The 26,923-nt window shown below is 40.0% G+C and overlaps 1 protein-coding gene across 1 annotated transcript in view; it reads right to left on the reverse strand.

Moving 5' to 3' along the window:
* Positions 1-13,460, reverse strand: part of LOC133979959 (NACHT, LRR and PYD domains-containing protein 5-like) — a 133,318-nt gene extending 119,858 nt beyond the window's left edge. The window contains 9 exon segments of the mRNA XM_062418508.1: positions 2,188-2,361; positions 3,489-3,662; positions 5,034-5,204; positions 6,169-8,041; positions 8,339-8,422; positions 8,528-8,574; positions 10,190-10,294; positions 11,172-11,309; positions 13,298-13,460. Coding sequence (XP_062274492.1) covers positions 2,188-2,361; positions 3,489-3,662; positions 5,034-5,204; positions 6,169-8,041; positions 8,339-8,422; positions 8,528-8,574; positions 10,190-10,294; positions 11,172-11,309; positions 13,298-13,425 — 2,894 coding nt within the window. The 5' untranslated portion in view covers positions 13,426-13,460.
* Positions 13,461-26,923: the final 13,463 nt, after the last annotated feature.

A 26,923-nucleotide genomic window follows, 5' to 3' on the forward strand; every position in this document is an offset into this window, starting at 1 on the left:
CAAATACAAACAGTGAAAAAGAGCTCTCATTAATATTAATGACAACATGCTGCTACTTCAATAAAGACGTAGTGACTTCACCTCTTAAACTCTGCAGCTCCACCACTGACTCCATCTATACTAACTCATGTTGTGCAGCCAAACACAAGTTAAAAAACCAGCATAGATTTTTTTCATATTCTACTCAAGATCCCAACGTTTACAAAGATAGTTAATATGTCAGGATGGATTTTGGGACAATAGGAGGAAAAGGATGTTAAATATATCTACAATATTTATATTTAATGGTGTCACCATTAAATAATCACAGCATGTTGAGTTTAAATATTTCAGTCAGTATAAACACTGCACAGCTTCATAAAAGTGTTGGAACAAGTAAATACTGGATATTATATTTGTTACTGTTTGAGTTTGTTGTGTAAATTTAAAGAATGAAATTTAAAGTGAAGCTAAGATTTAACTTAAAGATGAAGAGTTTTAGTGTGTGTGTGTGTGTGTGTGTGTGTGTAAACTAGAGAAAGAGGAAATCTAAACCTCCAACCTAAAGGAATATAAACTGTTTAAATGGATAAATTGGAGGAAAAATGAACAAATAAACAAACAAATATCAAGTTTCCACAGGCTGTTGAGCCAGCCGGAAGGAACCATTGACAGTCGCTCTGTGTAGCACGGACCATAAAAAAGCGGCACACAGCGTCCCTGCAGAAGCAGAGCAGGTGAAAAGACAACGACACAGCGTCAGGAAGAGAGACTGTTTGCTCGCCTGTTTGTGCAGAGCAGAAACATCTACAAACACCAGAGAGGCAGCCGGTAAGACGGATAACTTTTAAAGACTGTCTGCCATGAATTATTACTGCAGCTCAACTGTTGCTGCTGGTTACCCACGTGGTTGGTTGCCTGGTAACGCGTGGCTTGATGATGTCACTCTTTAAATGCCAGGGTTTACTTGATGCTTTATTTCTCAATCTGTTGATTGTGACTGTATTTATTAATGGGGGACTTTTTAATTCATGTGTGGAAGGTTGGTTTATAACATTGTGTAATTGAATGTTACATTCATGTTAAAATTCAGTTAATATTAAAATGCAGTAAACATTAAAAGGTATTAAAGTTAATTCTTTACCTGATGTGAAGCTTATAAATAATGACAGTGAGTAACTTTATTTGCTCTTAATGTTTAATTGAACCCTTTCATGCATAGTGTCACTACAGTGGAAAGCTATTCAGAAGCTGTTTTCTTATATATGCATGATGATGGATTTTGATGCATAGTTGCACTTCAGCCTCCACAGTGGACACTAGTACGTCATCCCATACACTACCACTTCATCTGCAGTAAGGTTTTTAGTTATAAATCAGTTTATTTATGTTATTATAATTTAATGTAATTTGATGAAAAAGAAAATTGAGTTCAAATATATTTTATGCCTAAAGAGAAATAAAACACTTAAGATAAAACATCCTGACTGAGGTTATCATAATTTATGCATGAAAGGGTTAAAGGAAATAGGACACTTTGGGTTTCACAATATTTGCAAATGTGTTTATTTTCCTGCTTATATTTATTTCATTGTATTTATTTGAAATAGCATATACAGTATGTACAGTATTTATAATATTTTCTTTTTCTGTGTTTTCTTTGTTTAAAGACAGATGTGTAACATATCATTGTGCTTATATATCACTCCGCTCGCTACATTTGTTTAAAGGTTTTTCATCTAATGAAACTAATGAAATACAACTAATGCCATTCATCTGTCAACTAAACTGCACCTGCAAATAAAAGAAGAAGAAAAAGGAAAAGCTGTTTGGTCATTGAGTGAAATCCAGTTAAAAACTCTGAGTAGGTGATCTTTCTCTTTCAAGTGGAGAAGCTGCACAGATTCTTAAGATATAACTTGACTGTGTGTGTGTGTGTGTGTGTGTGTGTGTGTGTGTGTGTGTGTGTGTGTGTGTGTGTGTGTGTGTGTGTGTGTGTGTGTGTGGACATTTTCTACAGTTTCTTTAAGAATCAGTCATTTACAGACTAGATGAATCATTATAACTACAGACTAAACTGTACAGTAAAAAAATAAAGATGACAATCAGATAAATAACTTCATGGATGTAAGTTACATAAGAACATAAATAAGGTTCAGTTGTTAAACATTAAGATCAACAATAGTAACAAACTGTCAGTGAACTCACCCCAGAGTCTCCAGTCTGCAGTCTGGACTCTTCAGGAAATCACTCAGAAGCTTCATTACTGAATCCTGCAGCTTGTTGTTACTCAGACTCAGCTCTCTCAGATGGGAGGGGTTGGACTTCAGAGCTGAGACCAGAGAAGCACAGCTGATCTCTGACAAACTGCAGTCCTTCAACCTGAATAAAGAATAAATGATGTTACTTTAGAAGACAAAGTTCATGCTTGAAATCATTCAGTGTTTCATAATCTGTTCAGAGCTGAAGAAGGTTTAAATGTAGAAGTTTAGAAAATGGAAACTCCAAAGAGCTGAACCCAACAGGATGCAGGTTAAAAACTGTCAAATACACACAGTGAAAAAGAGCTCTCATTAATATTAATGACAACATGCTGCTACTTCAATAAAGACGTAGTGACTTCACCTCTTAAACTCTGCAGCTCCACCACTGACTCCATCTATACTAACTCATGTTGTGCAGCCAAACACAAGTTAAAAAACCACAGAAATGTATTTCAGATTCTACTCAAGATCCCAACGTTTACAAAGATAGTTAATATGTCAGGATGGATTTTGGGACAATAGGAGGAAAAGGATGTTAAATATATCTACAATATTTATATTTAATGGTGTCACCATTAAATAATCACAGCATGTTGAGTTTAAATATTTCAGTCAGTATAAACACTGCACAGCTTCATAAAAGTGTTGGAACAAGTAAATACTGGATATTATATTTGTTACTGTTTGAGTTTGTTGTGTAAATTTAAAGAATGAAATTTAAAGTGAAGCTAAGATTTAACTTAAAGATGAAGAGTTTTTGTGTGTGTGTGTGTGTGTGTGTGTGTGTGTGTGTGTGTGTGTGTGTGTGTGTGTGTGTGTGTGTGTGTGTGTGTGTGTGTGTGTGTGTGTGTTGTGAAGGATGACTATCAGTAAACAAACATTATTAATGAAACACATTAAAATTAATGTAAACTTAGAAACTATTTCTCCCTCAGAAAGTAAAATGATCAGTTTAAAACAGATATTAGTTGAGAGAATCTTCTTGATAAAGATGTGACTCTTAATCAAAAAATATGAATTATATAACAAATTATTATTAATTTACTTTAACAACTAACTGAACATTTTCTACATTTATTTAAGAATCAGTCATCTTTTATAACTACAGACTAAACTGTACAGTAAAAAAATAAAGATGACAATCAGATAAATAACTTAATGGATGTAAGTTATATATGTACATAAATTAGGTGCAGTTGTTAAACATTAAGATCAACAATAGTAACAGACTGTCCGTGAACTCACCCCAGAGCCTCCAGTCTGCAGTCTGGACTCTTCAGGAAATCACATAGTAGCTTCATTACTGAATCCTGCAGCTTGTTTCCTTTCAGACCCAGCACTCTCAGAACGGAGGGGTTGGACTTCACAGCTGAGACCAGAGAAGCACAGCTGATCTCTGACAAACTGCAGTCCATCAACCTGAATAAAGAATAAATGATGTTACTTTAGAAGACAAAGTTCAAGCTTGAAATCATTCAGTGTTTCATAATCTGTTCAGAGCTGAAGAAGGTTTAAATGTAGAAGTTTAGAAAATGGAAACTCCAAACAGCTGAACCCAACAGGATGCAGGTTAAAAACTGTCAAATACAAACAGTGAAAAAGAGCTCTCATTAATATCAATGACAACATGCTCCTACTTCAATAAAGACGTAGTGACTTCACCTCTTAAACTCTGCAGCTCCACCACTGACTCCATCTATACTAACTCATGTTGTGCAGCCAAACACAAGTTAAAAAACCCACAGAAATGTATTTCAGATTCTACTCAAGATCCCAACGTTTACAAAGATAGTTAATATATCAGGATGGATTTTGGGACAATAGGAGGAAAAGAATGTTCAATATATCTACAATATTTATATTTAATGGTGTCGCCATAAAAAAAATCACAGCATGTTAAATATTTCAGTCAGTATAAACACTGCACACCTTCATAAAAGTGTTGGAACAAGTAAATACTGGATATTATATTTGTTCTGTTTGAGTTTCTTGGTTTAAGTTTAAAGAACGAATTTAAAGTGAAAGTAAGATTTAATGTAAAAAACAGTTTCAGAGGATCAGAGTGAATTATCCAGTGTCACATTTTTCTTGTCAGCTTTTCTCTAAAATGAGCAGAGTGACTTCATCATTGTGTCATTGTGGATCATCATAATGTCAGCCTTCTACAGACATCATCCAAATGTCTCCACGACATTCAGACACATATTCATGTCAACACTGAGTCATTAAATGCTGCTGAACTCAGTCAAGTCTTTAATTAGAGGATCAATATGAAATCAGACATGTTGGACTAAAACCCAGTTAATTATTTATAACATGACCTCCTTCCTGTATTTGGTAGTTTAGTAGGTATGTGTAGTTTAAACATGTTATTGGTGGCAGTAATCATTCCTCCTGTCCATACTGACTGTGAAGTGGTCTCTTCCTAACACAGCTACACTGCAGGAAAAGACTTCATAAGTTCAGTTAAAGCTAATTTGAGGCTTTGACAGTCTGGTAGACTCACACTTGATTTATCTGACTCAAAGTTTCAGAATATTTAGAATAAAATTCCCTCTTTGAGTTACACCACTATCCCTCCACTGCAGCTCAGCAAACACTGAAGAAACTCAAAGATACTAACTTAATATGTGGAACTCAGACTGCTGAAGCCTCAAATTAGTTTAAACTCTGGAAGTCATTTTAACACAGAACAAGAATTCATGAGAGAATTAACTTTTGACACTTCATTGAAAGATTTCAATTAAATACAAAGAAAAAAACTACCAAAGCTACAGTCAGTGAACTGACCTCAGAGTCTTCAGTTTACAGTTTGGACTCTCCAGTCCAGCAGAGAGAAGCTTCGCTGCTGAATCAGACAGTCTGTTGTTACTCAGGTCCAGATCTGTCAGATGAGGGTTGGACTTCAGAGCTGAGGCCACAACTTCACAGTGAGACTCTGAGAGTCCACAGCCAGAAAGTCTGTAATGACAAATATATTACAACATATGTTATCATGAAAGAGGACACTTTATATTTACTTCATGCATTTGGAAACAAAACAGTTTGATATTCTGTATTTTTATTAACATTTACTGAGTGGATCAAATAATCTTTGTGTTTCAGGAGCATTTCTATTTATTTAATAGAAACAAGAGGAGAGATCAGCAGATATTGCAGTTATATGGCATCTTAACCAGTAAGCTACCAGAACAGTCCCAGTTCAGCTGATGGTGTCTCACTGTGTATGAATGAAACAATAATTCTCATCACTCTCTGTCAGACCTGCAGACCTGCATCTTGTAGATGAAGGAAAGACAATGAAGTTACATTGAGGCTTCCATAATGTTCACAGTCTGTCTGTGTGATCTGATCCCATGTCTGTCTCCACAAAGTTAACATGACGACATTTGTCCACTATTTTTAATTTTAATTTGATTTTAAATTGTATTCAGTTCAACTCAGTGAACAATAGTGACTGTTGAACACAAATGAAACAAATGGCTCGAAAGTATTAGACCTAAACATAATTAAATATTCATGTAATTAAATATTTAGATGTGCATAACAGATGACTGCATTATGTTTAGTTGTCAACTTTATTTTCTGAGAATCTAAAAACTGATTCAGCACAAAAACATGATTAACAAATAAATACGGCTGAATTATTAAAACTGTAAAATCCTATAATTACTACAAATACATTGAATAATTGTGTTCATTAAGTTAGCAACATTAATACAACCAACTGTAAAATCAAGATTGTTTGCTCTCATATTTGAATAAACTCAAGTACATCTGTGATGAAATATAACTGACATGTTATTGCAGATATAAACAAGTAGAGAACTATTTTAACAATAATAAGAGTTTTATTTAATTTATATTTGAAGATTAAATCTACTGATCTACACTGATTTATAATGTTAATCACATCTGGACTTACTGAGCCTTTCTGCAGTTCCTCACAGCTGGGATCAGTCTCCGTCGTCCTTCCTTCGATGTGTTGTACTTCTTCAGGTCCAACTCATCCAGAACCTCCTCTGACATCTGCAGCATGTAGGCCAGAGCTGAGCACTGGACCTCAGAGAGTTTCTCTGATCTGTTCCCTGACTTCAGGAACTCTTGGATCTCCTGATGTACTGAGCGGTCGTTCATCTCCATCAGACAGTGGAAGATGTTGATGATTCTGTCAGGAGAGATATCACCACTGTTCATCTCCTTCAGGTTGTTGATGACTCTCTGGATGGTTTCTGGACTGTTCTCTGTCTGACCCAGCAGGCTTCCTAAGAGACTCTGGTTGGACTCCAGAGAGAGGCCATGAAGGAAGCGGACAAACAGGTCCAGGTGGCCATTTTTACTTCTGAGAGATTTCTTCATGACTCCCTTCAGGAAAACCTCCAGAGATGAGCTATCATGCTTACTGTCAGGTGGTTCATGGGTATCACTGTTTCTGAAATAAGCAGACAGCTTCTTGAGGAAAGTCTTTGGTCCAGATTCTTTGTGTTTGTTGTCTTCTTTCAGGAAGTTCTTCAGTACCTCTGTGTTGCTGCTGGTGTAACAGTGGTACATGTAGACTGCAGCCAGAAACTCCTGAACGCTCAGATGAACAAAGCTGTAGACTGATTTCTGGAAGATCACACTCTCTCTTTTGAGGATCTCTGTACAAAATCCTGATAACACCAAGGCCTCTGTGACATCAAGACCACACTGCTCCAGGTCTTCTTGGTAGAACAGGATGTTTCCTTTCTCCAGTTGTTCAAACGCCAGCCTCCCCAGCTTCAGAAGAAGTTCACTGTCAGCCTCCGTCAGCTCCTGTGGACTCTTCACTTTTCTTTCATCATACTTGTTCTTCTTCCTCTTTGTCTGAACCAGCAGGAAGTGTGAGTACAGGTCAGTCAGGGTCTTGGGCAGCTCTCCTCTCTGGTCTGTAGTCAACATGTCCTTCAGAACTGTAGCAGTGATCCAGCAGAAGACTGGGATGTGACACATGATGTAGAGGCTCCTGGATGTCTTGATGTGTGAGATGATTGTGCTGGACTGCTCTTCATCACTGAATCTCTTCATGAAGTACTCCTCCTTCTGGTCATCAGTGAAGCCTCGTACTTCTGTTACCCTGCTAACACATGAAGAAGGGATCTGATTGGTTGCTGCAGGTCGGGAAGTTATCCAGATGAGAGCCGATGGAAGCAGCTTCCCCATGATCAGGTTTGTCAGCAGCACGCTGACTGATGACTTCTGTGTGACATCAGACACGACCTCACTGTTGTTGAAATCCAGTGAAAGTCTGCTTTCATCCAGGCCGTCAAAGATGAACAAAACTTTACAGACAGCGAGCTTCTCTGCTGTGAGCTTCTGTAATGTTGGATAGAAAACATGGATCAGCATGAGCAGACTGTACTGCTCATCTTTGAAAAAGTTCAGCGCCCTGAACGAGAACATAATCAGCAGACTGATATCTTGGTTTTTGGAGCGCTGTGCCCAGTCCAGAGTGAACTTCTGCACTGTGAAGGTTTTTCCAACACCAGCGACGCCGTTCATCATAACGACTCTGATGTGTTTCTGTTGGTCAGGTAAGACTTTAAAGATGTCCTGACACTTGATTGGAGCGTCATGGAGGGTCTTCATCTTGAAAACTGTTTCAAGCTGCCTCACTTCATGTTGGGTATTAACCTCTTCACTCAGTCCCTCTATGATGTGGACCTCAGTGTAGATGCTGATGAGGAGGATTTCATTTCCTGCTTCATCAGTCACACGTTCCCATCTGCTGCTCAGACTGATCTGATGTTCATCTAAAACCTCCTGCAGACCACTTTCTGCTGAAAGATTGTTAAAAGGAAGGTCAAAAGAAATATTAAGTTCATAAAATGCAAATTAATTACTTAAAAATCATACAATGTGATTTTCTGGATTTTTGTTTTAGATTCCGTCACTCACAGTTGAAGAGTACCTATGTAAAAATTACAGACTTCTACATGCTTTGTAAGTGGGAAAACCTCCCCAATGTATATGCTGTACAGTTGTACAAAGAAAAGCAACATCTTTCTTAAAATTTGCAGGTGCTAAATTAAAAAAAAATGAGATGATGACATCAGCAGACAGATCTTCAGTCTTACTTTGTACAGTGCTGGTCTGACTGTCTGTCTGCAGTCCAGGTCTGGTTCTGGATCTTTCTCCACACTGGGGACAGGAGGAGTGTCCTGATGAAGCAGACTGGTCCCAGTATGAGGTGATGCACTGTCTGCAGAACCAGTGTCCACAGCTGGTAGAGACTGGATCCTTCAGGACGTCCTGACACAAAGAACAGCAGGACAGCTGCTCCTCCACAGAAACAGTCCTCCTCTTCCTCTCTCTGTGGACATGAACACATTCTTTATGACACATGACATTAGTGGAGACCAACCAATAGCTCACAAGCTGCATGCAACTCTTTCCCCACATAAAGAGTCCAGACTGTCAGTATTTGTTCTTCAGGCTCGAGGTTTAGTACATTTAAGTTTAAATAAAATACGATATACTACATGTTGGTCCTTTCAGACACACACACACACACACACACACACACACACACACACACACACACACACACACACACACACACACACACACACACACACACACACACACACACACACACACACACACACACACACACACACACACACACACACACACACACACACACACACACACACACACACACACACACGATTCTGTTTACAGCTTCATTAGTTTGTTCTTCATACAACCTCTGGACTTTATACTACATTGTAAATGTATCTTTTTTTATTGCAATAACCAGATTACACATTCACTAATGTGGATCTCCCAGTTTGCTAGACTGAAGAGATCCTGTATGAAGCTCAGTGTCAGTATTTCTACACAGTGTGTGTCATAATCATCTCATATTCATCACCCTAACAGTTATTATTTTTTATTAATTCACTGTATCTATAGGCAGTTTCTTTCAGTCTCTGCTGAGAATAAGGAGTTGAAGGCTGAATCTTTATCTGCCTTTCCTCCCTGGACTTCACCTCTCTGTCTCTGTCTAATGAGCAGTAAAGTTACAGTGACTGAAGACCAAAGTTCAGCTTTGATGATTTCTGTTAGGAACATTTTCACTCAGCAAGCAGAGATCATAAAGTCTTATTATGTTTCTGGCTATAAGGCAGTATAACATAATTAAAAGAAATTAACATATGGGTATGAGTTTCTATTTCATGACTGAACAGACATTTATTTAAATGAAAATAAGAATCATTGTGTTTAGTAAGTTTAAAATGAGCCTTTTATATCTACATAGGAAGCTGCTCCTCTTCCATAGAGGCCGCCATGTTGCAGTGTCATGTTTCTACAGAAGCCCAGAACGGACAAACCAAACACTGGCTCTACAGAGGGGCTTACATGATTTTGCAGCCAATGTTGGTTCTCCTACATACATGGAGTGGGGAAAGGAGGATTCAACGTTTCTCAAATAACTTAAGTCATCAAGTCTTTGGAGTCATTTTTCAACAAACTCAAACTCTTCTGTGATAAAAGAAAATGTCACCCAGTGCAGAGCTGTGACTCCTTAATGTGTTTTTAACAGTTTATATGCAACAACAGAGGTCTACAGCACAGAGGTATGAGATATATCAGGCTTTACATACACAGACATTACTTGTAAAGTTTATTCAGACAGAATATAAAGTGAATCTAGCCTCATTTGCTAAAGTTTGATTGTTGGATCATTCATGTTTATTTGCCCCCAACAGTCACAGTACCAACTGTACTACATTAGCTTTAACTTAGCTAGAAACAGACAAACTGTGTCTGTGTGTTTGTGTTCAGTTCAACTTCTGACTGAACTCAGAACTCAGCAGAAACTCCTACTCTGTCCTTTTTTCTACTCACAGTGGTTTGATTTTAAATGACATTTTGACACTGAATCATCTTCAGGTCAGTTTACAGTAGAAACAGTCTCTTACTTTGTGTCTGAGGGTCCAGGTTCATTACTGAAGGTAGGATCACGATCTTTAGACCGGTTACTCTTCATAGACAGACAGCTGGATATTAGAGACTCTGCTCTCTGTCTGTAGAAACAACAATCATTTTACACATCATTAGTTCTTATAAAGAGCAGATCTCACATGAAACATGGCACATGATCATGATTTAATGACAACAAGTATGTTCAAGTCTCCTTCTGCATGTTGTATCTACAGCTGAAAACAGACGTGAGAGCAAATAGATCTGAACATGTGAAAACACTGAATGAATATGAAACATATCCTGAACATTTATCTCCTGTAAACTCAGTTTGTTTGTACAATAAGGAGTTGAAGGCTGAATCCTTATCTGCCTTTCCTCCCTGGACTTCACCTCTCTGTCTCTGTCTAATAAACAGTAAATTTACAGTTACAGTGACTGAAGCCCAGAGTTCAGCTTTGATGATTTCTGTTAGGTATAACAATTTAAGTTTTTCAAATAATTTAATATTTGTAGCTGTTTCTCAACAAACTAATGTGTTGACAAAAGAAAATGACCCACAGTGCATCGCTGTGACTCACTGACATGTTTTTAATTGTTTTTTGGCAACAACAGAGGTCTACAACACAGCGGAATGAGATATATTAGGCTTTGGATACACAGACAATACTTACAGGCAGAATAGTGAATCTCGCCTCATTTACAAAAGTTTGATTGTTGGACCATTTGTGTCAATTTGCCCTAAACAGTCACAATACCAGTTGTACACTACACTACCTTTAACTTGGCTAGAAACAGATGAACCATGTCTTTGTTTGTGTTCAGTTCAACTTCTCAGAACTCACCAAAAACTCCTGTTCTTGTTGTTATTTCTCTCCAGTCTCTCTCTTTTCTCCTGTCCTCTGTATATTTATAAAGCTCATTCATAAAGCTGCAGGCTACATGCAAATGTATCACTGAACAGTAGAAACAGTCTCTTACTTTGTGTCTGAGGGTCCAGGTTCATTACTGAAGAATGGAGGTAAACCTTTGGAGTCGTCACTCTTCATAGACAGACAGCTGGATATTAGAGACTCTGCTCCGTCCTCCTCTTCATCCTCTTCCTTCATCTTCTGGAGTCTGAGAGGTAAACCAGTAACACTGGAGACACACACACACACACACACACACACACACACAGTATAATAAACCCAGTCCTGCCTCTCATGTTAGTTCTGTATCTTATTAGTTTACATGACTTTAACTACAACCATGTGTGTTTTCTGTCCATCACAAAGATAAACTTTGACTCTGGTTTAAATCCAACAAACAGACTTCAGATAAACATCTGTGTTGTTCTTAACTGTGACTTCTCTCTATTTTAACAGAACCAGTGAGTCACGTTACATCACTGTGAGGACGCAGAAACCAGGAAGAGAAAAAAGGAAACAACGTTTGAAGACGTCTGACAAAATATCTGATCTGATTTTACAAGTTTCATGAGTGTCACAGCCTCTGTAAAAACTTCCTTGTTGTTGTTGGCTGGATTCAGCATATAGTCTCTACATTGGCATATCGGTCAAAATATGAGGACCAGAGAAGTGCCTTGCAACCATTTATTTCTTCGTGCAGTTGATTGTATTACACAGATGATTTAATTATCAAAATAATGCATCCATGGTTGACAATCAACTGGAAGCTGGCAGCTCCACATGCAGCATGCTCCAGCAGACGAGGGGAAGAGGCTGAGCACAGGCTGATTGAGGGTTTATCACCTCAGGTGAGGCCTGTTAGGTTGAGCCATGTAAGCCCCGCCCACCCAAGCCTGGGCAGGTGGGAGTATTTTCTACAGCCTCCATAGGTTCTCTTACAGACTTCAAATGTGGCGTTGAGCTGTTCAGCTTCTTGCATTGTACAACTTCACTTCTAGATGCCACTAAATCTGACACACTGATCCTTTAAGCAGCATCACAATCGTTCACTAACCTGAAACAAATTGCTTTCGTTGCCTAAATGCTTCCTCTCCATCCTGTCCCTCTCACTCTGACTTCAGAGCAATATATAAATGTAGCTTCATTCAGTGTTTGTGTTTGCCTAGGCAACTTCTTTTGGAAACTATTTATTAGTATGAATGTAATATCTAGGAGACAGGGTTGAGCAGATGCAACTGAGCATGTGCAGGAACAAGATTCTGTTTACAGCTTCATTACTTTGTTCTTCATAACAACCTCTGGACTTTATACTACATTGTAAATGTATCTTTTTTTATTGCAATAACCAGATTACACATTCACTAATGTTGATCTCCCAGTTTGCTAGACTGATGAGATACTGTATGAAGGTCAGTGTCAGTATTTCTACACACAGTGTGTCATAATCATCTCATATTCATCACTCTAACAGTTATTATTTTTTATTAATTCACTGTATCTATAGGAAGTTTCTTTCAGTCTCTGCTGAGAATAAGGAGTTGAAGGCTGAATCTTTATCTGCCTTTCCTCCCTGGACTTTACCTCTCTGTCTCTGTCTAATGAGCAGTAAAGTTACAGTGACTGAAGCCCAAAGTTCAGCTTTGATGATTTCTGTTAGGAACATTTTAACAGAGCATTCACAGATCTTAAAGCCTTACAATGTGTTTTTCAAATAATTTAATATTTGTAGCTGTTTCTCAACACACTAATGTGTTGACAAAAGAAAATGTCCCACAGTGCATCGCTGTGACTCACTGACATGTTTTTAATAGTTTTTTGGCAACAACAGAGGTCTACAACACAGAGGAATGAGATATATTAGGCTTTGGATACACAGACAATACTTACAGGCAGAATAGTGAATCTCGCCTCATTTGCAAAAGTTTGATTGTTGGACCATTTGTGTCAATTTATCTCAAACAGTCACAACACCAGTTGTACACTACACTACCTTTAACTTGGCTAGAAACAGATGAACCATGTCTTTGTTTGTGTTCAGTTCAACTTCTGACTGAATTCAGAACTCACCAGAAACTCCTGTTCTTGTTGTTATTTCTCTCCAGTCTCTCTCTTATCCTCTGTATATTTATAAAGCTCATTCATAAAGCTGCAGGCCACATGCACATTTATCACTGAACAGTAGAGAGAGTCTCTTACTTTGTGTCTGAGGGTCCAGGTTCATTACTGAAGACTGGAGGTAAACCTTTGGAGTCGTCACTCTTCATAGACAGACAGCTGGATATTAGAGACTCTGCTCCGTCCTCCTCTTCCTCCTCTTCCTTCATCTTCTGGAGTCTGAGAGCTAAACCAGTAACACTGGAGACACACACACACAGTATAATACTGGAAACCCAGTCCTGCAGAAACCAGGAAAAGATAAAAGGAAAACAACATTTGAAGACATCAACACTGTGATTTCATACTTTTCTGACAGTTCTGAAAAGTAATCAGCAATGATCAATAGATTCTCAATATTTCAAGGTGTACAGTAACATTAACACTCACCCTGATTCACACTTGATGTTTTCCTCCTTCTACTCTCATGACTCTAAAATGTCGTCTGAACTGACTGAATGCTTTTACTACCTGTTTGCTCCTCCCACCTCCTTCTTTCCTGTAAGTGTTGTGTGTGTGTGTGTGTGTGTGTGTGTGTGTGTGTGTGTGTGTGTGTGTGTGTGTGTGTGTGTGTGTGTGTGTGTGTGTGTGTGTGTGTGTGTGTGTGTGTGTGTGTGTGTGTGTGTGAGGTGATTGAGGACAGTTTATCTGATAGGGGAGAAAAAGGTGTGTCTAACATGTATTGAAATCATTGTGATGAGTTTTGTGTCTTATATGGCTCCATCTGGTGGTAGCTGTGAATAGTGACCTCACAGTAAACATTGGGGTAACAGGATGTAAGCACCAGAAAGGTCTTTTTCTCCTCACACTCAGAAAGTGAGCAGCATAGTGCAGCTGTCTGTTTAATCCTGAGCTTTAAAGCCTACAAAACGGCTTCATCTGTAAGTTATGTTCTGTTTAGTTATATTAACAATTGTATATTTTTGGATAATTAGTTTATTGGTGACTCTGTGTTAGAGGTTGTACTTTTAAGCAATTGTTTACATTTGTTTTTCTATTATCCTTATTTCACTAATGTAGTAGTGCTGACATTTACTTATAATGACTTATTGTTTTGTATTTTGAGAAATATTTGTGTTAAGCTAGCTGTAGAGCTAAAGACCACTTCCCTCCCTCCTTTCCTTCTTTCTTCCTCCCTTCCATCCTTCCATCTTTCCTTCCTTCCTTCCTTCTCCCTTCCATCTTTCCTTCCTTCCATCTCCCTTCCTTCCTTCCTTCTCCCTTCTTTCCTTCCTCCCTCCTTTCCTTCTTTCTTCCTCCTTTCCTTCCTTCCTTCTTCCTCCCTTCCATCCTTCCTTCCTCCCTTCCATCATTCCTTCCTTGCCTCGAGGACAACAGGAGGGTTAAACAATAATGATTTATCAATAAAATAACTTGCTTACAATCAGATGTACTTTTAAGGAGTTGTTCTTCTGGTGATTTTTATAAAAACCTAAAGTGTAAATGGACTCACTCTAATTTTATACCACTGTTTTATTTATTTATAGAGACTGGAATGTGTCTACTTGTGTGTTTTATGTTACTGTAGGTACCAGCGGAGACACTGACTTCCTTGTACACTGTGCAATGATATTAAAGGCATTGAAATGTGCTGACACTTCATCCTCCAGTGAAATCAGTGTGAATCTTATGGAGTAAAACACAACGTGAGCTGCTTACGTCCTTCAGGGCCATCAGAGCCGTACACCTGCCACCTGAAAGCTTCATAGGAATTATCATGACACACCTCACGGACCTGAAGCGAGACGAGTAACAAAGATTTTCATCATTCGTCTCCGTTGTGTAAAAGTTTGTGTCTCAGTCACACAGCGGCGAGAAAACAAGTAAACTTCTGTTACTTCATGATCCACAAATGACAGAAGTACAGACATGTATTCAATCTGCAGGACTTTCCACACAACCATCAGCTATTTATGGTGCAATATATTTTGTTGTGCGTGGTACCTGCTCAAATAAACAATAAAGATAAACATAAATGTAGGTTTTTACCATAGACTGTATATAAAATGGACGTAACATCCGTGACGTCACCCATTGGTTTGTGGACTGCTGCTCGGAGGCCAATAGTATCGGATCTGAGCAGCGCCATCTTGAAAATTTCCAGTGCATGCTGGGAAAAATAAAAACAGGGATTCTACTTATATGGGCATCAGGAGGAGCATGAGGCGCCCTCCTGAACCTGTGAACCAATCAACCTGTCAATCACCACGTAGCCACACCCTAATGCATACCCTGCTTTATCGTCACATATAAAATCAGGGAGGCCAAAATGTCCCAAATGAACATCATACTGCATTGAAGAAGGCTTTAAACTAGCGATTGAGACCATAAACACATTTTGAAAACGTTTACTGAGGTTAGAAATCAAGTGAGAAGTTGGTGAATTCTCCATTGACTTGTATAGAGACGGAAGTCCTTTTGACACCAAAACGGTCGCCCCCTGGTGGCCTTTTGATAGAATGCAGTTATAAGTTACTTCCTCGTTGGCCTCATTTCAGATGACTCCCCGCCTGGTATAGATGCATGAATGTTGTGATGCGGTACAACAATGTTTTGTTTATTATCACTTGAATGGCTTTGAATGATAATCGATTGATGATGTTTATATAATGTTAAAACGTAGCTAAAAAAGTGAGCGGGGCTCTGATTTCAAACATGTTTGGAAGTCTAAAAAAAAGATGATAAATGTAAGTTAGTTAGTAAGGTTACTTCCTACACAGATGGTAATCTCAACACCTTAAATGAGAGTTACAACTTTATGTGGAGGAAGGAAAGAGGGAAGGAAGAGGGGAAGAAGAAGGAAAGGAAGGAAGGAAAGGAAAGGAGGAACGAAGGAAGGAAGGAAGGAAAGGAGAGATGAAGAAGGAAGGAAAGGAGGGAGGAAGGAAAGAGGGAAGGAAGGGAGGAAGAAAGGAAAGGAGGAAGGGAGGAAAGGAGGGATGAAGGAAGGAAGAGAGGAAGAAGGAAGGAAAGGAGGGGGTGAGGAAGAAAGAAATGAAAGGAGGAAAGAAGGAAGGAAAGGAGGGAGGAATGAAGGAAGGAGGGAAGGAAGGAAGGAAGGATTGTATTAACTTTAACACGTGTGTAGTCCCTGAGCACACTCGCCACATGTTGTAAAATTCTACCCAACATGTGTCATTTTTAACACGTCTCTTTTTGCAGTGTTAGCTTTGTAAACAATTCCACTTCTCTGCGATGCTATTAATCTTTAACATCATCAGCGGAGAAGACATCACAGTGTCATGTGAGAAACTGCACTTTACACTGTGCTCGTCCAGGCTGTAACACTAAACGCTTCCATCAGACGAAAAGGATAACACGACTGCATTTAGAGGACATTATACAAGCTGTCACGGGTAAGTTCAACTAACTCATCCTGCATCCTTTATATGTGCATGAAGGACCATCACTCATATTTGTCAGGTCAGGTTTTATTGTCAGGTTTTTCCTTTTTTAAATGAAATGATTCACAAGCTAACTTTAAAAAAACATCATCACAACCCAGGCAGACATCAAAACCAACAGATACTTACTAAAAGGTCAATATTGGTCCAATATGTCCAGAACCATCATAATGGTCTAACTCTGCAATGACTCATAAATCCATGTATCAGGCTGTATATCAGCATGAGTTTGTAATGCTCTGTTGGTATGTTTCAATAAGTTAAATTCTTAAATGTAAACAGCTGAGATTAAAGAACAGTTAGTTGTTACATTCATTAGATGTTGGTCTCTAGAGGGCGCTGTTAAAAAAGATGGAATATTTCTGACTTTGAGATGATACTACCAGGGTCATTTCTAGAATAAACCACCTGACACTGAGGTGAGAGGACGTTTAGTGTTTTTCATGTGAAAATGTAAATGTCCAGGTTGATAATAAATAAATCATTACCTTTAAAAAGTATGAAGAGAGAGTGATAGTTTAACTACACTAGAACGTGATTGTTCACTTTGCTGGTAGCAAAAAGTCTCAGTTGAGGAGTCATAAACTCTTCAGGGTTGGTTGTCACATCAATCAATATTTATTTATATATAGTGCACCAAATCACAAGTCATCTCAAGGCACTTTACACATAGAGCAGGTCTAGACTCTTTAATTTACTTTTCCCACATGAGCAGCACTTGGTGACAATGGCACGGAAAAACTCCTCAAGCTCAAGCAGAACCGGGCTCTAGGTGGGCGACCATCTGACATATTTTGTATATAGATATTTGGTGACCAGTGTTTCCCACAGAATGTTGAGAGACTTTGGTGGTGAGACCTCAGTCTGACCCTCTAGGGGGGTCCAGGGCACATTTGTGAGAAAGAAGGAAGGAAGGAAAGGTGGAGGAAGGAAAGAGGGAAGGAAGGAGTGAAGGAAGGAAGAAGAAGGAAAGAAAGGAAGGAAGGAAGGAAGGAAGGAAGGAAGGAAGGAAGGAAGGAAGGAAAGGAGGGATGAATGAAGGAAAGGATGAAGAAGGAAGGAAAGGAGGGAGGAAGGAAAGAGGGAAGGAAGGAAGGAAGGGAGGAAGAAGGAAAGAAAGGAAAGGAAGAAAGGAAAGGAAAGGAAAGGAGGAAGGAAGGAAGGAAAGGAGGGGATAAGGAAGGAAGGAAGGAAAGGAGGGGGTGAGGAAGGAAGGAAGGGAGGAAGGAAAGGAGGAAGAAGGAAGGAAAGGAGGGATGAAAGAAGGAAGGGAGGAAGAAGGAAGGAAAGGGGGGGTGAGGAAGGAAGGAAGGAAGGAAGGAAGGAAGGAATGAAAGAAGGAAGGAAGGAAGGAAGGAAGGAAGGAAGGAAGGAAGGAAGGAAGGAAGGAAGGAAGGAAGGAAGGAAGGAAGGAAGGAAGGAAGAAGGAAGGAAGGAAGAAGGACAATTAATGGGAAACACTGGTGACACATGATATATGTAGTCTTTTCCTTTTAGAGAGCAAATTGACAGGATTTTTTTTTAAGGAAGACAAACAAGGTCCAGACGCCACCAGACGTGTGATGCTCAGAGCAGTCAGAGAGGTGAAAATGTACAATATTGTTATGTGGCACAAGTTGCTGCCACCGTGGCTTCCCTCAGCAGAGACAACAGACAGCCAGAGTCCAACTAACCCTTTTATTTCACACAGCAACTTGGGCGGCTGTGGCTCAGGAGGTAGAGCGGTCGTCCTCCCATTGGAAGATTGGCGGTTCGATTCCCGGCTCCTCCAGTGTCGATGTGTCCTTGGGCAAGACACTTAACCCCAAGTTGCTGTGCCAACAGTGTATGAATGTGTACAAATGGTTAGCTTCTCCTGATGTGCAGGTTGGCAATGGGTGAGTGAGTGAGTTGTAATGTAAAGCGCTTTGAGTGGCTGAAAAGACTAGAAAGGCGCTATATAAGTACATTTACAGTCCATCCATTTACAGCTCCTGTGTGCCTCTGTCGATCAGTATTCAGGCACATGGCTCTCTACAAAAACTGTAAACTCAAAGCTCTTCGGCTCTTTCTGCCCCGACGCTCCTTCACTCTCTCTGTCCAGCCACTACTGCAGAGACAAAGGTGAGCTTGATTAGTTGACTCACCCCAGCTGAGCTAATCAACTCGATTGACACGATTTTTCCTCTTTACATTCTCTTCATGCAGGAGATGTGTTAGGTTGTTGTATTTCAATGAAACTAAAAATTTTAAATTCTAAGAGTGTCTGCAGTTTTTATTTGTATCTATTAAAATAACACAGAGAGGCAACCAACCCCATAGTGTGTGACTACCAACCCTACGATGGGGACGGTTGTCACATATTCGACGGTCCACATCTTCTGAACAGAATCAGCTTAATGAGAGTCAGACCTCTCTATTCCTACCTGACACTTTAGACTTCCATTACACATTAACAGGGAATCTATTCAGGATCCAGTTTATGAGGAATTCAAAGGAGAGTAAAAAGTGTGACGACCAACCCTCGTTCTCCCCTAATATAAAGTTTTATACATAAATACATTTTTATTGGCAGCTGAAAATATCCCCATCTTGTAAAGTTGATATAGCAAACATCTATTTACACATCCAACAAGCACAGAGCAGCATTATCAGTCATTTAGAGATGTGTTTGTGTTGTTCTTGCACTGAGAAATGACACCTGGGTTGATTATACTCAACAGTATTTAAAATCCTGTTAACCGCACAGCTCTTGTCATTTTATTACACTTGAACCATAAAAACACAGCTGACTTTTTATTTCCTCTACAGGTTGAAAAATGTTTACCAGGTGGTTAACTTTCACAGCTTTTCTTGCTGGCTCAGCGAATCCAGAAAGAGCAGCGATTGGCCAGGGCGCTCTGACCGTCACACCGACCTGCAGGGTCAAAGGTCAACCAGAGGCTGAGCTGATATTAAACTGTGGAGATGGAAAGAAAGCAGGTCAGTGAAGAGAGTCGACACAAACAGAGAAGAAAAGCTCAGTGCACTGCAACTTAATAAAGCACAAACACTCAGTGAGATCTATGGCTCCGTTTTGGATTGACAACCAAAGATTTCACCACACTCTCTTTCCTCCCTCTCTCCTTCTCTCTTTCTTTCCTCCCCCTACCTTCCTCCCTTACTTCTTTCCTTCCTTCCTTCCTCTTTTCCTTTCTCCCTCCCTCCCTCCTTCCTTCTTTCCTCCCTCCGTCCTACCTTCCGTCCTTCCATCTTTCCTCCGTCCTACCTACCTTCCTTCTTTCCTTTCCTGCCTCCTCTCCTTCATTCCTTCCTTCCTTCCTCCCTCCTTTCCTTCCTTCTTCCTTCCTCCCTTCCTTCCTTCCTCCCTCCCTCCTTTCGTTCTTTCTTCCTCCCTCCCTCCTGTCCTTCATTCTTCCTCCCTTCCTTCCCTCCTTCCTTCCCTTCTTCTTTCCTCCCTCCTTTCCTTCCTTCTTCCTTCCTCCTTTCCTTCCTTCTTCCTCCCTCCCTTCCTTCCTTCCCTCCTTCCTTTCCCCCCTCCTTTCCTTCCTTCTTCCTCCCTTCCTTCCTCCTTTCCATCCTTCTTCCTTCCTCTCTTCCTCCGTTCCTTCCTTCTTACTCCCTTCCTTCCTTCCTCCCTCCTTTCCTTCCTTCTCCCTCCCTTCCATCCTTCCTTGACTCGAGAACAACAGGAGGGTTAAGTATTCCTCAATAATTTGTGCCTATACCAAACCACACTATTATAATGAAAATACATCCACAGTCACATGATATTATGATTTTATGTTATCTAAAATATAACAGTCATAATTATTTCTGGGATGGAGCAATATCTGAATATTTGAGGCTTCACAATTAACCTTAAACACCCTCTGTGTGCCAAAAATATATAATTTTAACAATAATTTCCATTTTTCCACTGTAGGAAAAGTCATAAAATTTCAGGCTTAAAGAATGTAATTTATGCGTTTTTTAATTGTTTTGACCTGAACAGTATGTAAGGGTTTAACACATAAAAACATATTGAATACAACATTTTTAAGCCTTTAAATGTTCTGCATAGAGCTCATATCAGCCACAACATGACATGCAATAAAATGACAGATTTACAGATAAATGAGCTTTTATACCTGCTGTATTTAATCTGACACATTTTCACAACAGGAATTTACCATAAAATAAGCTACAAAATATTTAGTAATTCAACATTGAATTAATCCAGTAACTATTCCTATTGAAGTATTAGTAACTATTTGAATATTGCCTCAAAATTGTACCCTGCTTTATCGTCAAATATAAAATCAGGGAGGCCAAAATGTCCCAAATGAACATCATACTGCATTGAAGAAGGCTTTAAACTAGCGATTGAGACCATAAACACATTTTGAAAACGTTTACTGAGGTTAGAAATCAAGTGAGAAGTTGGTGAATTCTCCATTGACTTGTATAGAGACGGAAGTCCTTTTGACACCAAAACGGTCGCCCCCTGGTGGCCTTTTGATAGAATGCAGTTTTAAGTTACTTCCGCATTGGCACATTTCAGAGGACCGGAACTCCCCGCCTGGTTAAAATAAAAGGCCCCCTAGTGGTTTATCTGTGCACTACGTGTGTCTGATCGTACACATCAGGTTTTTACACTGATGATGTAGAGCTCTCTAAAACTCATGGACCAGATATGATTCACACTGTTACAGGGTTAGTTTCAGTTCTTGCACAGTTGTCATGAATCAGCATAAACCTGCAGCTCTGTAACTCCTCCCCCTTTCATGTGTAGGTGTGGTTGATTACTGGCACACCCCCTTTGGAGACTTCCACACCCCCAATTTCCACAGTAAACTGGACCCTGTGTTTATGCACCATGATGGGAGCCTGGTGGTCTCCAACGCCAGCCATCTCCACAACGGTCTGTACTACTGCCTCCTGCAGCACACAGAGGGAACTACACTGTGGCCGTATGAGCTCCATGTTGGTCCCAACCATCAGAGGAACCATGAACACAGCGGCTGTGAGGAAGGCAGCAGGTCTGATGTGTTAAGGTTCAGGAGGGATGTTTGGTCTGAGGATGAGAAGCAGGCGGGAGGCGTTTCAAACGGGCAGTTTACAGCAGCTGTGGTGGCATCAGTGCTGCTGACGTTTGTGTTGGGCTTCAGCATCGGAGCTCTGAGCAGGACTCATGTTCTCAGGTGTGTTCTGGGTCCTCCTCACATCCCAGCTTTTATTCACACTGGGATCAGATCCCCAAAAATCTGTTTAGTTCAGTTTATTTTGCACAAATTCAAAATGACACAAAAAGTTGCAAAGAACACATTTGTAGAGATTTATTTGATATATATATATTTGAGAAAACAGAGACAGTATAAATCAAAATAATAACACGTAAATACACAAGATTATAGCCAGGGGCTAATTTCCATCTTTAGTCCCTGGGGACAGGTTGATGTTAGATACAATAACATTTAAAAGAAAAGAAAAAGAAAGAAAGAGAGAGAGAAAAAAAAGTACAATAATCAGACTGATAAACAATAAGCAGAAAACCGTGTTACTCTTGACAGAACCAGAATTTGGGGGACCATAAAGTGCTTGAGTGCTAAAGTGCTGCTGTATCAAAAACTGCTGGTGTTATTTCACATTGTCCATTTCAGTGTGTTAATTATATTGCACGTGGCCCTATTGCACAAAAGTGTAAAAGTGTAGAGAGAGACAGAAAACCTGAATGGGCATAGTCCTAAAAAACTGAGAGAATTGTTTTCAGGTCAGGATGAAAAAGCCCCTCTGAAGCAGCAGAAAAACTGGATTTAGTTTTTCTTAGTTATCCAGTGGGCCATATTGGATCTCTCGCCAGGCTGCTTCTGGCCCACAGGCCTTATGTTTGACACCTTTGAGCTAAAAGATATAAAACCATTAGCATGATTAGATTAATGGAAGTCATTTGAATTATGATATCTGCACTTTCAATTAAAAATACAATATCCAGCATCATGAATATATCATATATTGGTGGAACAGCTGCTCTTGGTTGCAGCCAAAACAAGATAGTTTTTGCACACCAGGAAGAGGAAGCTGTTTGAACGTTTCTGGCTCATGTTGGGAAACCTAAAAGAGATAAACACAAATAAAAGCATGCTTGCTGTTTGCTTGCACTTTGTCAGCTTCTGTGGACATAAAAGTTACTAAACAGCCAACAGGTTTAGATCTATAGTAGCTTAGAAATGTGGAAAATCCTTCTTCTTTAGAACAGTTTATGATATAAATATAAAATGTGCATTCACAGCCAATAAAAAGCATTTTAAAGCAGCATTAATTTAATAAAAATATACCATAATTATAATGTAATTAATTAAAATATATTAAACTCCAACTGCATCATTTCCTCTCAGGTGTCTGGGGAGTGTCACTAAGAAGTTGCAGTCACCACGGCGACAACAATGCCAAACGGAGGTCACCATGGCAACCCTGCCGCCCATGTGCGACAACCAGGCCTTCCAGATGGAGCAGGATGACGACTCTGCAAATGGCTCAAGAATTTCAATGACCTCATGTCCCCCTGCCAAACCTCAGAGGAGTTTCAGGCACAAACGAAAGGAAGAGGTAACCACGACTTATCTGGAGGGATGTGACTACAAGAAGGAGGAAGAGGTGGAGGAGGAAGAGAAGGGGGAGGAGGAAAATTATAAAGGGTGTGAGGAGGAGGAAGGAGAGTTCGGAAGTTTCTACATATCAGGAGAAGATGGACGGAGTGAAACTGAAACAGATGAGGACAAGTGCAGCGAAGACAGAGAGGAGGAAGAGAGCAGGGAGGAAAAGAAGGAATGCAGAAGGGAGGAGGAGGTGAAGGAGGGAGGTGAGCAGGAGAACGGGAGCAAGGAGATTGGAGAGGAGAGGAGAAGTAGTGAGGAGGAGGAAGAGGAGGGAGCTGAGCAGGAGAACAGGAGCAAGGAGATTGGACAGGAGAAGAGAAGTAGTGAGGAGGAAGAAGAGGAGGAGGAGGCAGCCAGAGGTAACGAGGAGAGATGGAGAGATGAGAAGATGGAGGAGGAAAGAGGAGGAGATGGTGGAAGGAAGGAGAGAAGTGAGGAAGATGAAGAGGCGGACAAGAGCAGAGAGTCTGAGCAGTCGTCTGGAGAAACAGACGATGAAGAGAGGGGCGGGAGAAACCAGCAGGACACGATGGAGAGTGGTGTGGGAGGAGAAGAAGAAGAAGGAGAAGAAGGAGAAGAAGGAGGAGGAAGAGTAGGAAGAAAACCAGGCCGTCGAAGCCGTATCATTCGCCTGTATCAGTACAACGAGGACGGTGAGCGGTACTGTCACCTTCCAGCCCCCACCAGCGACCCAGCCCCCGCCCCGAGGCTCAGACAGCGGTCCATCTCTCTGACTCGCCTCAGCGCCATCATGGCCGCCGCCTCAGCCGGGCCACTGGACGCCTCAGGAGAAACAGAAGGGGAGGAGAGAAAGGAGAAGGCACACTTCCACATGGAGATATAACACTGGGTGGACAAAATAATGAAAACAAGAAAGTTAAAAATCATAACTGCTTCTACCTCGTTATAAATATGCGAGGTTCTATGTATTTATTGTAATGCAGCTTTGCTCGTCTCTCAGCACAGATTCAGAGGTGATTTCTTTAGAGAGGTTTGTCTCTCTTTATTATACAAAGATGCTGGAGCTTTGTTCTCTATTATAATGTGATATAAATCTCATCATGTTCAGATGTGAGCTCATACTGTGAGTCTCTGCTTCAACATGTGCTGCTGTGTGTCGGCTCAGTTTGGACATCACAGCAACTAGTGTCTGAAATACTTCTGATCAACACACTGAATCAGCACCAAGCCTGTCAACCCTTCTGCTTTTCTTTCTATCTCTCTGTACAACATACAGCAGTAACAGCTCATCTATATCTATTCTCATTAGCTGCAGACACAGCTGGAACCAGCAGCTGAGAGACAGGACGCTATAGTTCATAAGTGTGGACGCTCACATCGTTATAGTTATCGTTCTTAGTGTGGACGACCCTTTAGTCTTGTACTTCCTAAAAGATCTTCTATGGTGATTTATTCCTCTTTTGACAACCTTTTTAGAGGCCAAAATGTCCCAAATGAACATCATACTGCATTGAAGAAGGCTTTAAACTAGCGATTGAGACCATAAACACATTTTGAAAATGTTTACTGAGGTTAGAAATCAAGTGAGAAGTTGGTGAATTCTCCATTGACTTGTATAGAGACGGAAGTCGCCCCCTGGTGGCCTTTTGATAGAATGCAGTTTTAAGTTACTTCCGCGTTGGCCTCATTGCAGAGGATCGGAACTCCCCGCCTGATGCATGAATGTTGTGATGCGGTACAACAATGTTTTTGTTTATTATTACTTTGAATGCTGATAACCAACAGTGTACATCACCTGTGAGTGTGTGAGTTATTGTACTTGGTGTGTTATTACCCAGTTATTAAGATTTGTTGCATTTCCTGTCTATAAGTTGTTCATCAGGTTGTAATCTTATAAAAAAATTCAAAAAAAGAAGACAGTTTGTTGTGTTTCCATCACACATTACATTGATATCCTTTCCATAACCACTGCTCACCGCTTTACCCTTAACCCTCCTGTTGTCCTCAGGTAAAGGAAAGACAGGAGGAAGGGAGGAAAGAAGGAAGGAAGGAAGGAAGGGAGGGAGGGAGGGAGGATGGAAGGAAAGGAGTAAGGAGGGCGGAGGGAGGGAGGGAGGAAAAGAGGAAGGAAGTAAGGAGAGAAGGAAGGGAGGAAGGAAAGGAGCACGGAAGGAAGGAAGGAAAGGAGTAAGGAGGGAGGGAGGAAGGAAGCAAGGAAGGATGGAAGGAAGTGAGGAAAGAAGTATGGAAGGAGGGAGCAAAGAAAGAGGGAAGGAGGGGAAGAACGAAAGGAAGGAAGGAAAGAAGGAAGGAACAGTCAAAAGAGATGGGGTCAATTTGACCCGGGAGGACGACAGGAGGGTTAAACCAAATCTTAACCCTGAAATTAATTATTTACATTATGGGGACTCCGAGTCCCCATAATGTGACCCTGTGAAGAGTTTTATGAGCCCACAATGTGAGGAATACCAAGTGAGTATGTTCAATAGCTGCTCCTGCATCTGAGGCTCAGAGGAGCTCCAGACCAGCCGAGTGAGGAGAGTCTCCTAATAACGACGGCTGTGTCAGTCCTATAGTAGCCCAGGTCAGAGATGTGTTTTCCTGTCTCTCTCTGAACAGAGACGAGGTAACTGTAGTTGGGTCAGTGATGTTTCTATGTGTCCATGTGCTTTAGTTTAAATTTAAAGGGTTAAAATATGAAAATAAACGTATGAATAACTTGCACACACTTTTTTTTTGTGGACCCAGCATCAAATTTCTGCTTTTAATCCATTTTGAGAGAATATATTAGAGGATTATGGTAAAAATGTCTAAGTGGTGTAACCATAAAAACTTTGTACCAAATAATTCAACTTGCTTAAAAACAGTAAATAGTCAATAAAACACCATATCAACTAGTTTGGCATGATCTTACATTATAACTTTATATTAAATAAAGGTAATGGAATACAATTGTTCTAAATATTACATTTACTCTGGTAACCATGGAGACCAGGAACCTGACTGCTTTACTTCTTCCTTTCCTCCTACTTCGTTTTTTTTTATCTCTTCACTTCTTTATCTTTCTTTCTTTCTAGGTGGATAAAATATGTATCATTCTTTTGTGGTTACACCATTTGACATCTTCAGAAACATTCAGTCTTACTTTTGGTATAAAATGGTGCAAACATCATTTCAAATGATATAAAACCAACAAAAACACTAAATGTACATTTTAACAAACCTGATGCTGCTTTTAAAACTAGTTTTGAGTTGCTCAACACTTATTTGTTACTGACCCAGTCAGAGTTTGGATATTGTGGACCCTGAGGAACGGAGGACAAGGAGGGCTGCTGAGCTGTGATCTCAGACATTGTCCTCATTCTGTAGACCAATAGACTAAAATCTAATATAATATTCTATATGCTTTAGATGTGTTGGTTCTGACCATATTTGGGTATGGTTCACTCCAGGACTTATCTGTGTGACTTACGATAAGACTTTCCCCAGAGGGCCGAAACCCTCACAATAGAAGGGAGCATCAGAACTGAGCGTTTACTTCTTTCATTCTTCGTGATCGAGTCTCAATAAACCTTTTCAGTGTTAAGACATCTTGGACTTTGTGCAGATTAAAATCTACAACAGTTACTACACGCATTACAAATGACTGTGATACATGTGTGTAGCAATTACTAAGAAGCAGCTCG

This window comes from Scomber scombrus, chromosome 5 (assembly GCF_963691925.1).
Source record: "Scomber scombrus chromosome 5, fScoSco1.1, whole genome shotgun sequence".
Lineage (NCBI taxonomy): Eukaryota > Metazoa > Chordata > Actinopteri > Scombriformes > Scombridae > Scomber > Scomber scombrus.